This window comes from Lonchura striata, chromosome 35, assembly GCF_046129695.1.
Source record: "Lonchura striata isolate bLonStr1 chromosome 35, bLonStr1.mat, whole genome shotgun sequence".
Taxonomy (NCBI): Eukaryota; Metazoa; Chordata; class Aves; order Passeriformes; family Estrildidae; genus Lonchura; species Lonchura striata.
Genome location: NC_134637.1, coordinates 614519 through 627734, shown reverse-complemented (window position 1 = coordinate 627734; position 13216 = coordinate 614519). Strand labels below are relative to the sequence as shown.

The window sequence follows — 13216 nt, the reverse complement described above, 5'->3', positions numbered from 1 at the left end:
CGCCATCGCCCTCGCTCGCCCCGTTCATGGCGGACAAGCCCCGCCCTTCCCCTCGCCCCTCATTGGCTCTCCCCTTTCCCGCGCCGCCTCCTGATTGGTCCCCCCTCTGCCTCAACCCGCCGCGCGTTCCTTTTCCGGGTTCTTCCACCCCGCCTCCTCCTTCCTGCGATTGGTTCGAGCGTCACAAGGCGGCGATGTGATTGGGCGGCGCTGCTGTCAATCAAGCTCCCCCGCGCTGCGCGTTAGCCCCACCCCTTACCGCTTCTGATTGGTTGCTGCCGCTCCTAGCCGGCTTCTGATTGGTTGAACTGGCTGCCGGTCACTCCCTCGAGGCTGAAACCGCTGCCGCTCAACCCCACCCCGCCCTTCAGTGGCTGTCGCCCCTTCCCGCTTCACAGCGCCGTCCCCTCATTGGTTGCCGCGCCGCCAGCCCCGCCCCGCTGTCGTTGATCGCGCTCCTCATTGGTCGCCGCTTTGAGGGCGCAGAAATGGCGGCGGCGGCGGCGCCGGGCGGCGGCGAACGGTACCGGGAGGGGGGAGGGGAAGCACCGGAGACCCCCCCCCGGGGAGGGGGGGCACGCCCTGCGCTGGCCACGCCCCTCGCGAGGCTGCCCCGCCCCGATTGGCCCCGCCCCGGTTGACCCCGCCCTTTTCTTCTCCGCAGGGCGGCGGGCGAGGCCGAGCGCGCATGCGCGGAGCTGGAAGGGGGCGTGGCCGAGGCGGGGCGAGGCTCGGGGGTGGCGCCCCCTGGCGGAGGGCGGGAAGGGCGGGGGAAGGGGGGAAATGGCGGGAAAAGGCAGGGGGATGGCGGGAAAAGGGAGGATGGCGGGGAAAAGGGGGGAAATGGCGGGAAAAATGAGGGAAAAGGCGGGGAAGGTGAGGGAAAAGGCGGGGAAATGGAGAACGGCGGGAAAAGGGAGAATGGCGGGGAAAAGGGGGGAAATGGCGGGAAAAATGGGGGATATGGCGGGAAAAGCGGGAGGGAGGAAGAGGAGGAGGAGAGGAAGAGAAAGGAGGAGGAAAATGAGGAAAAAATGGGGGAAAATGGGACAAAAGTGAGGAAAATGGAGGGGGAGGAGGAAGAGGAGGGAGGGGAGGAGGAAGGGAGGAAAAATGGGGGAAAAATGGGGGAAAAAGGGGAAAAAATGGGAAAAAAATGGGGGGAAAAATCGAAATTTGAGAGCGAGGAAGTGGAGGAGGAAGAGGAGGGGGGAAATGAGGGAAAAATGGGAAAAAATGGGGCAAAAATGGGGAAAATTGGAAGTGAGGAAGAGGAGGAGGAAGAGGAAAGGAAAAATGGGGCAAAAGTAGGAAAAAATGAGGAAAAAATGGGAAAAAATGGGGCAAAAATGGGGGAAATTGGAAGTGAGGAAGAGGAGGAGGAAGAGGAAAGGAAAAATGGGGCAAAAAAGGGGAAAAATGAGGAAAAAATGGGAAAAAATGGGGAAAAAATGGGGAAAATTGAAAGTGAGGAAGAGGAGGAAGAGTTGAGGAAGAAAAATGGGGTGAAAAATGGAAAAAATGGGGAAAAATCCAAAAATTCTGTGGAAAATGGGGCAAAAATGGGGAAAATTGGAAGTGAGGAAGAGGAGGAGGAAGAGGAAGAGTTGAGGAAGAAAAATGGGGTGAAAAATGAAAAAAATGGGGAAAAATCCAAAAATTCTGGGGAAAATGGGGAGAAAAAGGGGAAAATTGGAAGTGAGGAAGAGGAGGAGGAAGAAGAAAGGAAAAATGGGGCAAAAACGGGGAAAAATGGTGAAAAAATGGGGGAAAATAGGAAAAAAATGAAGAAAATTGAAAGTGAGGAGGAGGAGGAGGAAGGAAGGGAAAATGGGGCAAAAATGGGAAAAAATGAGGAAAAAATGGGAAAAAATGGGGCAAAAAGGAGGAAAATTGAAAGTGAGGAAGAGGAGGAGGAGGAAGAGGAGGAGATGAAGAAATTCGGGGGGAAAAATGAGGAAAAAATGGGGAAAAATGGGGAAAAAAGGAGGAAAATTGAGAGTGAGGAAGATGAGGAGGAAGAGGAAGGGGAGAGGGGGAAAATTGGGGTGAGAAAAGGGAAAATTGGGGAAAAATCTGGGAAATTTGGGAAAAATGAGGAGGAAAAAGGGGGAAAATGGGAAAAATTGGGGGGGAAAAGGAGGAAAATTGAGAGTGAGGAGGAGGAAGAGGAGGAGGAAGAGCCAGACCGAAAAAACCGGAAAAAAACGGGGAAAAATGAGGAAAAAAGGCAAAAAATGACCCAAAAATTGGGCAAAAAATCGAAATTTGAGAGTGAGGAAGAGGAAGATGAAGAAGAGGAGGAAGAGGAAGATCCACGCAAAAAAAATGGGAAAAAAACGGGAAAAATTGAGGAAAAATCCCAAAAAATGACCCGAAAATTGAACAAAAAATCAAAATTTGAGAGTGAGGAAGAAGAGGAGGAAGAAGAGGAGGAAGAGGAAGATCCAGTCAGGAAAAATGGGAAAAAAACAGGAAAAATTGAGGAAAAAAGGCCAAAAATGACCCAAAAATCGACCAAAAAATCCAAATTTGAGAGTGAGGAAGAAGAGGAGGAAGAAGAGGAAGATCTACGGAAGAAAAATGGGAAAAAAACAGGAAAAATTGAGGAAAAATCCCAAAAATTGACCAAAAAATCCAAATTTGAGAGTGAGGAAGAGGAGGAGGAAGATGAGGAGGAAGAAGAGGAAGATCCACGGAAGAAAAATGGGAAAAAAATGGGAAAAATCGAGAAAAAAACCCCAAAAATGACCCAAAAATTGGGCAAAAAATCAAAATTTGAGAGTGAGGAAGAGGAGGAGGAAGATGAGGAGGAAGAAGAGGAAGATCCACGGAAGAAAAATGGGAAAAAAACAGGAAAAATTGAGAAAAAATCCCAAAAATTGACCCAAAAATCCAAATTTGAGAGTGAGGAAGAGGAGGAGGAAGATGAGGAGGAAGAAGAGGAAGATCAAGGCAAGAAAAATGGGAAAAAAAAGGGAAAAATCGAGAAAAAAACCCCAAAAATGACCCAAAAATTGGGCAAAAAATCCAAATTTGAGAGTGAGGAAGAGGAGGAGGAAGATGAGGAGGAAGAAGAGGAAGATCAAGGCAAGAAAAATGGGAAAAAAATGGGAAAAATCAAGAAAAAAACCCCAAAAATGACCCAAAAATTGGGCAAAAAATCCAAATTTGAGAGTGAGGAAGAAGAGGAGGAAGAAGAGGAAGATCTACGGAAAAAAAATGGGAAAAAAACAGGAAAAATTGAGGAAAAATCCCAAAAATTGACCCAAAAATTGGGCAAAAAATCAAAATTTGAGAGTGAGGAAGAGGAGGAGGAAGAAGAGGAGGAAGAAGAGGAAGATCCATGGAAGAAAAATGGGAAAAAAATGGGAAAAATCGAGAAAAAAACCCCAAAAATGACCCAAAAATCGGGCAAAAAATCGAAATTTGAGAGCGAGGAAGAGGAGGAGGAAGAAAAAAACCCCAAAATGGCCCAAAAAGCCCCGAAATTGCCCCAAAAATCGTCGGCGTCGGGTTCGGAGGATTCCGAGGATTTGCCGCTGGCGAAATGGGCGGAAAAACGGCGAAAACGGGAGCGGGAGGAAGAGCGGGGAGGGAGGAAGAGGAAGAGGAAGGAGGAGGAGGAGGAGACCTGGTGGAAGCCCTGGAAGGTGAAAATTTGGGGGAAATTTGGGGGATTTGGGGAAAATTTGGGTTTTTTTAGGGGAAAATTGGGAAAAAATTGGGAAAAAATTGGATTTTTTGGGGGAAAATTGAGGGGAAAAAATGGGGGTTTTGGGGGGAGTTTGGGAAAATTTTGGGGGGATTTTGGGAAAAATTTGGATTTTTTTGGGGGGGAATGTGGGGAAATTGGGATTTTTGGGGGGAAATTTGGGGTTTTTTGGGGAAAAATGTGGGGAAATTGGGATTTTTGGGGGGAAATTTGGGGTTTTTGGGGAAAAATGTGGGGAAATTGGGATTTTTGGGGGGAAATTTGGGGTTTTTTGGGTAAAAATGTAGGGAAATTAGGATTTTTCAGGGTAAATTTGGGGTTTTTTGGGTAAAACTATGGAAAATCGGGATTTTTTGGGGGGAGAAATGGGGAAATTGGGATTTTTGGGGATAATTGGAGGGAATTTGGGTTTCTTTGGGAAAACTAGGGGAAAATAGGGATTTTTGGGTCAATTTGGGGGGAAATTGGGATTTTTGGGAAAAAATTGGGGTTTTTGAGGGGAAAATTTGGGGATTTTGGGAAAAAAAATTGGATTTTTTGGGGAAAAAATGTGGGGAAATTGTGGATTTTGGGGGGAAAATCGGATGGAATTTGGGGTTTTTTGGGAAGATTTGGGGGGGGTTGGGAAAAAAGAAAAAAATCGGGGGTTTTTGGGAAATTTGGGTTTTTTTCTGGGGGAAATTGGGAAAAATTGGGAAAAAAATGGGGGTTTTGGGGGGAATTTAGGAAAATTTTGGGGGGATTTTGGGAAAAATTTAGATTTTTTGGGTAAAAATGTGGGGAAATTGGGATTTTTGGGAAGAAATCTGGATTTTTTTGCGTAAATTTTGGCAAATTGGGATTTTTTGGGGAAAAGATGGAGATTTTTGGGAAAAATGTGATGAAATTGGGATTTTTGGGGAAAAAATTTAGTTTTTTGGGGAGGACAGTGGGAAAATTGGGATTTTGGGGGAAAAATTAGTTTTTTGGGGAAAAAATGGGGAAAATTTTGGGGAAAATTGGGATTTTGGGGAAATTTGGGGGGGTTGGGAGGATTTTTGGGAAAAAATGGGGATTTTCCAGGGAAATTTTGGAGGTTTTGGGGGAGAATTTGGAGGTTTTGGGAAAAATTGAAAAAAATTGGGGTTTTTGGGAAATTTTGGGGAGAATTTTTGGGTTTTTGGTAAAATTTGGGTTTTTTTTGGGGGGAAATTGGAAAAAAATTGGGGGAAAATTGGTTTTTTTTTTTAAAAAATTGGGGGAAATTGGGATTTTGGGTCGATTTGGGGGATATTTGTGATTTTTGGGGAGTTTTGGGAAAAAATTGGTGATTTTTGGGGGGAAATTTTTGGGTTTTTGGAAAAATTTGGGGTTTTGGGGGAAAATTTTGAGTTTTTGGGAAAAAATGTGGGGAAATTGGGATTTTTGGTGGATTTTGGGGAAAATCTGGGATTTTTTGAGGGGGGAAATGTGGGATTTTTAGGGAAAAAATTTGGGTTTTTTTGGGGAATTTTGGGGAGGTTTCGGGAGATTTGGGGGAGAATTTTGGGGGGAGTTTTGGGGGGATTTTGGGTAATTTTTGGGGGGATTTTGAAGGACTTTGGGGTTAATTTTGTGGGGGGGATTTTTGAGATGTTGGGGGGAATTTTCCTGCCAAAAAAACCCCAAATTCCCGCCAAAAAGACCTGGAATTGCTGCCAAAAAACCTGAATTCCGACCAAAAAAACCTTGAATCCCGTAAAAAAACCCCCCCCAATTCCTGGCAAAAAACCAACCCGAATTTCCGCCAAAATACCCCGAATTCTGCCAAAAAAATACCCAAATTCCTGCCAAAAAAACCCTGAATTCCCGCCCCCCAAAAAATCTGGAATTCCCACGAAAAAAAAAACAAAAAACTCAAATCCTGCCAAAAAACCCAAATTCCCGCAAAAAAAACCCCAAATTCTGCCAAAAAACCCAAATTCCTCCAAAAAAAGCCAAATCCTGCCAAAAAAACCCCAAATCCCGCCCAAAAACCCAAATCCCGCCAAAAAACCCGAATCCCGCCCAAAAAAACCCTCAAATTCCGCCAAAATACCCCAAATTCTGCCAAAAAACCTCAAATTCCGTCAAAAAAACCCTCAAATTCCGCCAAAAAACCCCAATCCCACCAAAAAAACACAAATTCCGTCAAAAAACCACAAATTCCACCAAAAAACCCAAATCCCGCCCAAAAGAAACCCAAATCCCGCCCAAAAAAATCTCAAATTCCGCCAAAAACCCCAATCCCACCCAAAAAAACCTTCAAATTCCACCAAAAAACCCTCAAATTCCTCCAAAAAAACCTCAAATTCTACCCAAAAACCCAAATCCCACCCAAAAAAACCCAAATTCCTCAGAAAAACCCAAATCCCACCCAAAAAAACCTCAAATTCCTCAGAAAAACCCAAATCCCACCCAAAAAAACCCTCAAATTCCTCCAAAAAACCCCAATCCCGCCAAAAAAACCCAAATTCCGCCAAAAAACCCCAATCCCACCCAAAAAAACCTGAAATTCCACCAAAAAACCCAAATCCCACCCAAAAACCCCCAAATTCCACCAAAAAACCCTCAAATTCCTCCAAAAAAACCCTCAAATTCCACCAAAAAACCCCAAATCCCGCCAAAAAAACCCAAATTCCACCAAAAAAACCTCAAATTCTTCCAAAAAACCTCAAATTCCTCCAAAAAACCCCAAATCCCGCCAAAAAAACCCAAATCCCACCCAAAAAAACCCAAATTCCACCAAAAAACCCCAAATCCCGCCAAAAAAACTCCAATCCCGCCAAAAACCCCCAAATTCCCGCCAAAAACCCCCCACCAATTCCCGCCTAACCCCTCGGGGGGGCGTGGCTTGCTCTCAGCCCCGCCCCTGAGACAAGCCCCGCCCCCAGGAGCCGCCGGAAGTGACGCGTCTGAAGCGCTTCCTGCGCGCCGCCGGGGGGCGCCCGAACTTCCGGCGGCTGTTGCGGAAGTGCCGCAGCCGGCGCGAGGCGCGCGAGGCGCTGCGGGGCGCGCTGCGCCAGCTCGGCCTGAGGGGTGAGGCGGATTTGGGGGGATTTGGGGAAATTTGGGGGGGTTTGGGGGGTTTGGGGGAGTTTGGGGATTTTTGGGGATTTTTTTGGGGGGAATTGGGGGGAATTTGGGGGGTTTTGGGGATTTTTGGGGATTTTTTGGGGTTTTTTTGGGGCGTGTTTTGGGGGGAATTTGAGGGGTTTTGGGGGGTCTGGGGGGTTTGGGAATTTTGGGGGATTTTTTGGGGATTTTTTGGGGATTTTTGGGGGGGTTTTTGGGGGGAATTTGGGGGGGTTTTGGGGTGGTTTGGGATTTTTTGGGGATTTTTTTGGGGGTTTTGGGGGGATTTTGGATTTTTTGGGGAGTCCGGGGGAGTTTGGGGGGTTTGGGAATTTTTGGGAATTTTTTGGGGGCGGTTTGGGGAGTTCAGGGGGGTTTTGGGAGGGTTTGGGATTTTTTGGGGATTTTTGGGGGGGATTTGGGGATTTTTGCGGGGGGTTTTGGGGATTTTTTGGGGGGAATTTGGGGGGTTTGGGGGGTCTGGGGGGGATCGGGAATTTTTGGGGATTTTTTGGGAATTTTTGGGGTGGGTTTTGGGGGGAATTTGGGGGTTTTGGGGGGGTTTTGGGGGTCTGGGGGGGTTCGGGGGGTCTTGGGGGGTTTGGGGATTTTTGGGGATTTTTTGGGGATTTTTTGGGAATTTTTGGGGGGGGTTTTGGGGGGGTTTTGGGGGGTCTGGGGGGGTTTGGGAATTTTTGGGGATTTTTTGGGGGGGTTTTTGGGGGGAATTTGGGGATTTTTTGGGAATTTTTTGGGGGGGTTTTTGGGGGGAATTTGGGGGGTTTTGGGGATTTTTGGGGGGATTTGGGGGGGACTTGGGGGAAATTTGGGGGGTTTGGGGGGGTCTGGGGGGTTCGGGGGGGTTTGGGAATTTTTGGGGATTTTTTGGGAATTTTTGGGGATTTTTTTGGGGGGGTTTCGGGGGTTTTGGGATTTTTTGGGGGGGGTTGGGGGGGTTCAGGGGGGATTTGGGATTTTTTGGGAATTTTTTGGGGTGTTTTTGGGAAGGGTTTTGAGAGGTTTTGGGGGGAATTTTGGGAGGGGTTTTGGGGGGGGAATTTTGGGGGAATTGGGGGGGATTTAGGGATTTTTTGGGGGGAATTTTGGGGTCAGGATTTGGGATTTTGGGGTCAGGATTTGGGGTTATTTCCTGGATTTTGGGGGTTTAGGGTTTTTTGGGGGTTTTTGGGAATTTTCGGGGATTTTGGGCGCAATTTTGGGATTTTTGTTTGGGATTTTGGATGACATTTTGGGGGAATTCGGGTGAAACTTGGGGAATTCGGCTGAAATTTCAGGTAAAATATTGGGATTTTTGGCCAAATTTGGCAGAACTTTGGAATTTTCAGTGGAATCTTCAATGGAATTTTGGGGACTGGGATTCCCAGAGGGACTCGGGTGGATTTTGGGGGTTTTTGGCTGAATTTTGGGTCGTTTTTTGGTTTTTTAGGCACCCCCTCCCTGGCCCGGTGCCGCCGCCTCGGCCGGCGCCGCGAGGAAAAAGCCGAACTCGCCGCCCTCGACGCCTCCAACATTTTACCCAGTAAAAAAACCCCCAAAAACCACCCAAAATGACCCAAAATTTACCCTTTTTAACCCTTTTTGACCTGTGGGAATCCCGGAATTTATTTAAAAAAAAATGGCCAAAATCACCCCAAAAATCGACGTAAAATTGTACAAAAACTGCCCAAAAATCAATGTAAAAAACTACCAAAAAATCACCAGAAAATGACCCAAAAATTGCCCCAAAGATCATTGGGAAAATGCCCAAAATCACCCAGAAATCAACCTAAAAATCCCCAAAATCACCCAAAAAAATCGCCATAAAATTACCCAAAAATTGCCCGAAAATCAACGTAAAAATCCCCAAAAAAAACACCAAAAAATCACATCAAAATCACCCAAAAAACGTCAAAAATTACGGCAAAAAATTGTCCCAAAATTGCTGTGAAAATCCCCAAAAATCACCAGAAAAATACCCAAAAATTGTCCCAAAATCACTGCAAAAATCCCCAAAATCACCCAAAAAAATCTCCAGAAAATGACCCAAAAATTGCCCCAAAGGTTATTAGGAAAATGCCCAAAATCACCCCAAAAAACACCCAAAATACCCCAAAATTTCTCCTTTTTAACCCTTCCCTTCTTTGTGGAAACCCCCAAAATTATTAAAAAAAATATAGCCAAAATCACCATAAAATTACCCAAAAATTGCCCAAAAATTAATGTAAAAATTCCCAAAAAACCCACCAAAAAATCACATCAAAATCACCCAAAAACCTCCAAAATTACCCCAAAAAATTGTCCCAGAATTGCCGCAAAAATCGCCCCAAAATCACCAAAAAATCACCCAAAAATCTCTAAAATTACCCCAGAAAATTGCCCCAAAATCGCTGTGAAAGTCCCCAAAATCAGCCAAAAATCACCCCAAAAATAACCACAAAATTACCCAAAAATTGTCAAAAATTGCCCAAAAATCGACGTAAAAATCCCCCAAAAAATCACATCAAAATCACCCAAAAAACTTCCAAAATTATGTCAAAAAATTGTCCCAAAATTGATGTGAAAATCCCAAAAATCACCAGAAAAGTACCCAAAAATTGCCCCAAAATTGCTGTGAAAACTCTGAAAATCGCCACAAAAACAACCCAAAAATCTCCAAAATTACCCAAAAAAATTGCTCCAAAATCATCCAAAAAATTACCAAAAAATTACCCAAAAATCGACCTAAAAATCCCCCAAAATTACCATAAAAACCCCAAAACCGCCAAAAAAACACCAAAAAATTGCTGTAAAAACCCCAAATTAGCTGAAAAATCACCCAAAAATCAACCCAAAATCACCTAAAAAATCACCACAAAATTACCCAAAAATTGCCCAAAAAATCAATGTAAAAATCCCCAAAAAATCGCTGTAAAACCCCCAAAAATCGCTGTAAAAACCCCAAATTTTCCCAAATTTCCCCAAATTTTCCCTTTTTTAATTTCATTTTTTTTTCCCAGCTCGATCCCGTCGCAGAAACCCCAAAAATGCCCCAAAATCGCCGCGAAAACTCCCAAAATCACCAAAAAAAATCACCATAAAATCACCAAAGAATTGCCCAAAAATTGCCTAAAAATGAATGAAAAAACCCCAAAAAATCACTGTAAAAACCCCAAATTCACCAAAAACGACCTAAAAAATCACCACAAAATTACCCAAAAATTGCCCAAAAAATCAATGTAAAAATCCCCAAAAAATCACTGTAAAACCCCCAAAAATCGCTGTAAAAACCCCAAATTTTCCCAAATTTCCCCAAATTTTCCCCTTTAATTTAATTTTTTTTTTCCCAGCTCGATCCCGCCGCAGAAACGCCGAAAATGCCCCAAAATCGCCGCCCCTCCCCCCCCCGGATTGGTCGCGGCTCCGCGGCGTCGTCAGCTCCGACAGCGAGTGAAGAATTCCCAAAATTTGTTTTTTGGGGGAAATTCTCGGACTTTTGGGGTTTTTTTGGGACTCGGGGGTTTGTGATGGTTCAATTTAGGAAAAAAAAACGAAAAAAAAAGTTAAAAATGGTCAAAAATTGCAATAAAAATGCTTAAAATGGATGAAAAATTGCCCAAAAACAGCCCTGAAAATTGGGGTAAAAATGGCCAAAATCAACCCAAAAAAATGCGCAGAATTGTCACGAAATCAACCAAAAAATCGCCCCAAAAATCGATGTAAAAATCCTCAAATTCAACCAAAAAATCAGCCCAAAATCGCTCCAAAAATCCCTAAAATTGCCCCCAAAAAATAGCTCTAAAAACACCCAAATTCACCCAAAAATCACCCAAAAAAATCCCCAAAGTCACCCAAAAAATCGCTTTAAAAATCCCCAAAGTCACTCAAAAAATCACCCAAAAAATCAACTTAAAAATCACCCAAAAATCCCCAAAGTCACCCCAAAAATCACTTTAAAAATCCCCAAATTCCCCCAAAAATCAGCCCAAAAATCACCCCAAAAAATCCCCAAAGTCACCCAAAAATTCGCTTTAAAAATCCCCAAATTCACCCAAAAAATCAGCCCAAAATCACTCAAAAAAATCACCAAAAATCAGCCCAAAATCACCCCCAAAAATCCCTAAAATCACCCCAAAAATCACTTTAAAAATCCCCAAATTCACCCAAAAAATCAGCTCAAAATCACTCAAAAAAAACCCCAAAATTACCCCAAAAATAGCCAAATTTACCACAAAATTACCCAAAAAAATTACCCCAAAAATCACTAAAAATGCCCCAAATCACCCCAAAATTTGCTGCAAAATCACTCAAAAAATCCCCAAGATCCACCCTAAAATTGCCCAAAATCAACCCAAAAAGTGCCCCAAAATTACCCAAAAATTGTCCCAAAATCACCCAAAAAATCACTTTAAAAATCCCCAAATTCACCCAAAAAAATCACCAAAAAATCAGCCCAAAATCACCTAAAAAATCAATGTACGACTTCCAAAAATCAACGTCAAAATCACCCAAATATCCCCAAAATCACCCAAAAATCCATGTAAAAATCACCCAAAAAATCTTAAAATCACCCAAAAATTGATGTAAAAATCACTTAAAAATCACCCTAAAATCACCCTAAAATCAACGTAAAAATCACCCAAAAATCCCCAAAATCACCCAAAATCCCCCAAAAAATCACTGAAAAATCAACATAGAAATCCCAAAAATCACCAGAAAATCAATGTACAAGTCCCAAAAATCACCAAAAATTCCCCAAAAAAATCAATGTAAAAATCCCAGAAATCACCGAAAAAATCAACCGAAAAATCACCGAAAAATCCCCAAAATCACCAAAAAATCCAACAAAAAAATCACCCAAAAAAATCAATGTAAAATGCCCAAAAATCACCCCAAATTCCCCAAAAAAATCAATGTAAAAATCACCAAAATCCCTCAAAAATCACCCAAAAATCAACGTAAAAGTCCCAAAAATCACCAAATCACCATAAAACTCCCAAAAATCACTAAAAAAATCAATGTACAAATCCCAAAAATCACCCAAAAATCCCAAAAATCACCCAAAAAATCAACCTAAAACTAAAAATCATCCAAAAATCCAATAAAAAATCATCCAAAAATCAACATAGAAATCCCCAAAATTGCCCAAAAATCACCAAAAAAAAAATCACCAAAAAATCAACGTACAAGTCCCAAAAATCAACCTTAAAATCCCTTAAATCACCAAAAAATCACTGAAAAAAAATCCCCCAAAAATCCACATAAAAATCACCCAAAAAAGCCCCAAAATCACCCAAAAATGAACCCATAAATCACCCAAAAATCAACGTACAACACTCAAAAATCACCCAAAATTCCCCAAAAAATCAATGTAAAAATCACCCAAAAAATTCCCTAAAAATCACCCAAAAAATCCCCCAAATCGCCCAAAACTCACCCAAAAATCCACCTAAAAATCACCCAAAAAATCCCCAAAATCACCCAAAAATCAACATAAAAATTGCCCAAAAATCCATGTAAAAATCCCTAAAATCACCCAAAAATCACCCAAAAAATTCAACGTAAAAATCACCAAAAATCATCCAAAAAATTCCCTAAAAATCACCAAAAATCACCCAAAAAATCCCCCAAATCGCCCAAAACTCGCCCAAAAATCCACCTAAAAATCACCCAAAAATCCCCAAAATCACCCAAAAATCCACATAACAATTGCCCAAAAATCCATGTAAAAATCCCTAAAATCACCCAAAAATCACCCAAAAAATCCCTGAAAAATCCACCTAAAAATCACCCAAAAAATCCCCAAAATCACCCAAAAAATCCCCAAATATCCACCTAAAAATCACCCAAAAAATCCCCAAAATCACCCAAAAATCAACCAAAAAATCAATGTAAAAATCCCCCAAATCACCCAAAAACCCACCTAAAAATCACCAAAAAATCCTTAAAATCACCCAAAAATCAGTGTAAAAATCACTAAAAAACCACCCAAAAATCAACCTAAAAAACCCTAAAATCACCTAAAAATCACTGAAAAAATCCCCCAAAAATCAACATAAAACTCCCAAAAATCCCCCAAAAATCCCCGAAAAATCAACATAAAGGTCCCTAAAATCACCCAAAAATCAACCTAAAAATCCCTAAAATCACCCAAAAATCACTAAAAAATCAACGTAAAACTCCCAAAAATCACCAAAAATTCAACGTACAACTCCCAAAAATCACCAAAAATTCAACGTACAACTCCCAAAAATCACCAAAAATTCAACGTACAACTCCCAAAAATCCCCCAAAAATCAATGTACAGGTCCCAAAAATCCCCCAAAAATCAATGTACAGGTCCCAAAAATCACCGAAAATTCAATGTACAAGTCCCAAAAATCACCGTAAAATGGCCCAAAATGGCCCAAAATGACCCAAAACGACACGGGCTGTTCGAACCTTTATTTTATT

At 42.5% G+C, this 13216-nt stretch overlaps 1 protein-coding gene across 1 annotated transcript; it reads left to right on the top strand.

The window, feature by feature from the left end:
- The first annotated feature begins 874 nt into the window (after positions 1-874).
- Positions 875-10711, top strand: HIRIP3 (HIRA interacting protein 3). Its single transcript, XM_077789574.1, has 4 exons — positions 875-3653; positions 6607-6751; positions 8235-8327; positions 10114-10711. Exons 1-4 carry the CDS (start codon positions 897-899, stop codon positions 10215-10217), a joined length of 3099 nt encoding a protein of 1032 aa, XP_077645700.1. The 5' UTR covers positions 875-896; the 3' UTR covers positions 10218-10711.
- The last annotated feature ends 2505 nt before the right edge of the window (positions 10712-13216 follow it).

What these genes read in the sequence shown, in the direction of transcription:
- HIRIP3 (XM_077789574.1), top strand. Translation starts at nt 897, where the DNA reads ATGGAGAACGGCGGGAAAAGGGAGAATGGCGGGGAAAAGGGGGGAAAT. An exon ending in CCTGGTGGAAGCCCTGGAAG is followed by an intron (nt 3,654 to 6,606) that starts GTGAAAATTTGG and finishes CCCCGCCCCCAG; the next exon opens with GAGCCGCCGGAAGTGACGCG. An exon ending in CGCCTCCAACATTTTACCCA is followed by an intron (nt 8,328 to 10,113) that starts GTAAAAAAACCC and finishes TTTTTTTCCCAG; the next exon opens with CTCGATCCCGCCGCAGAAAC.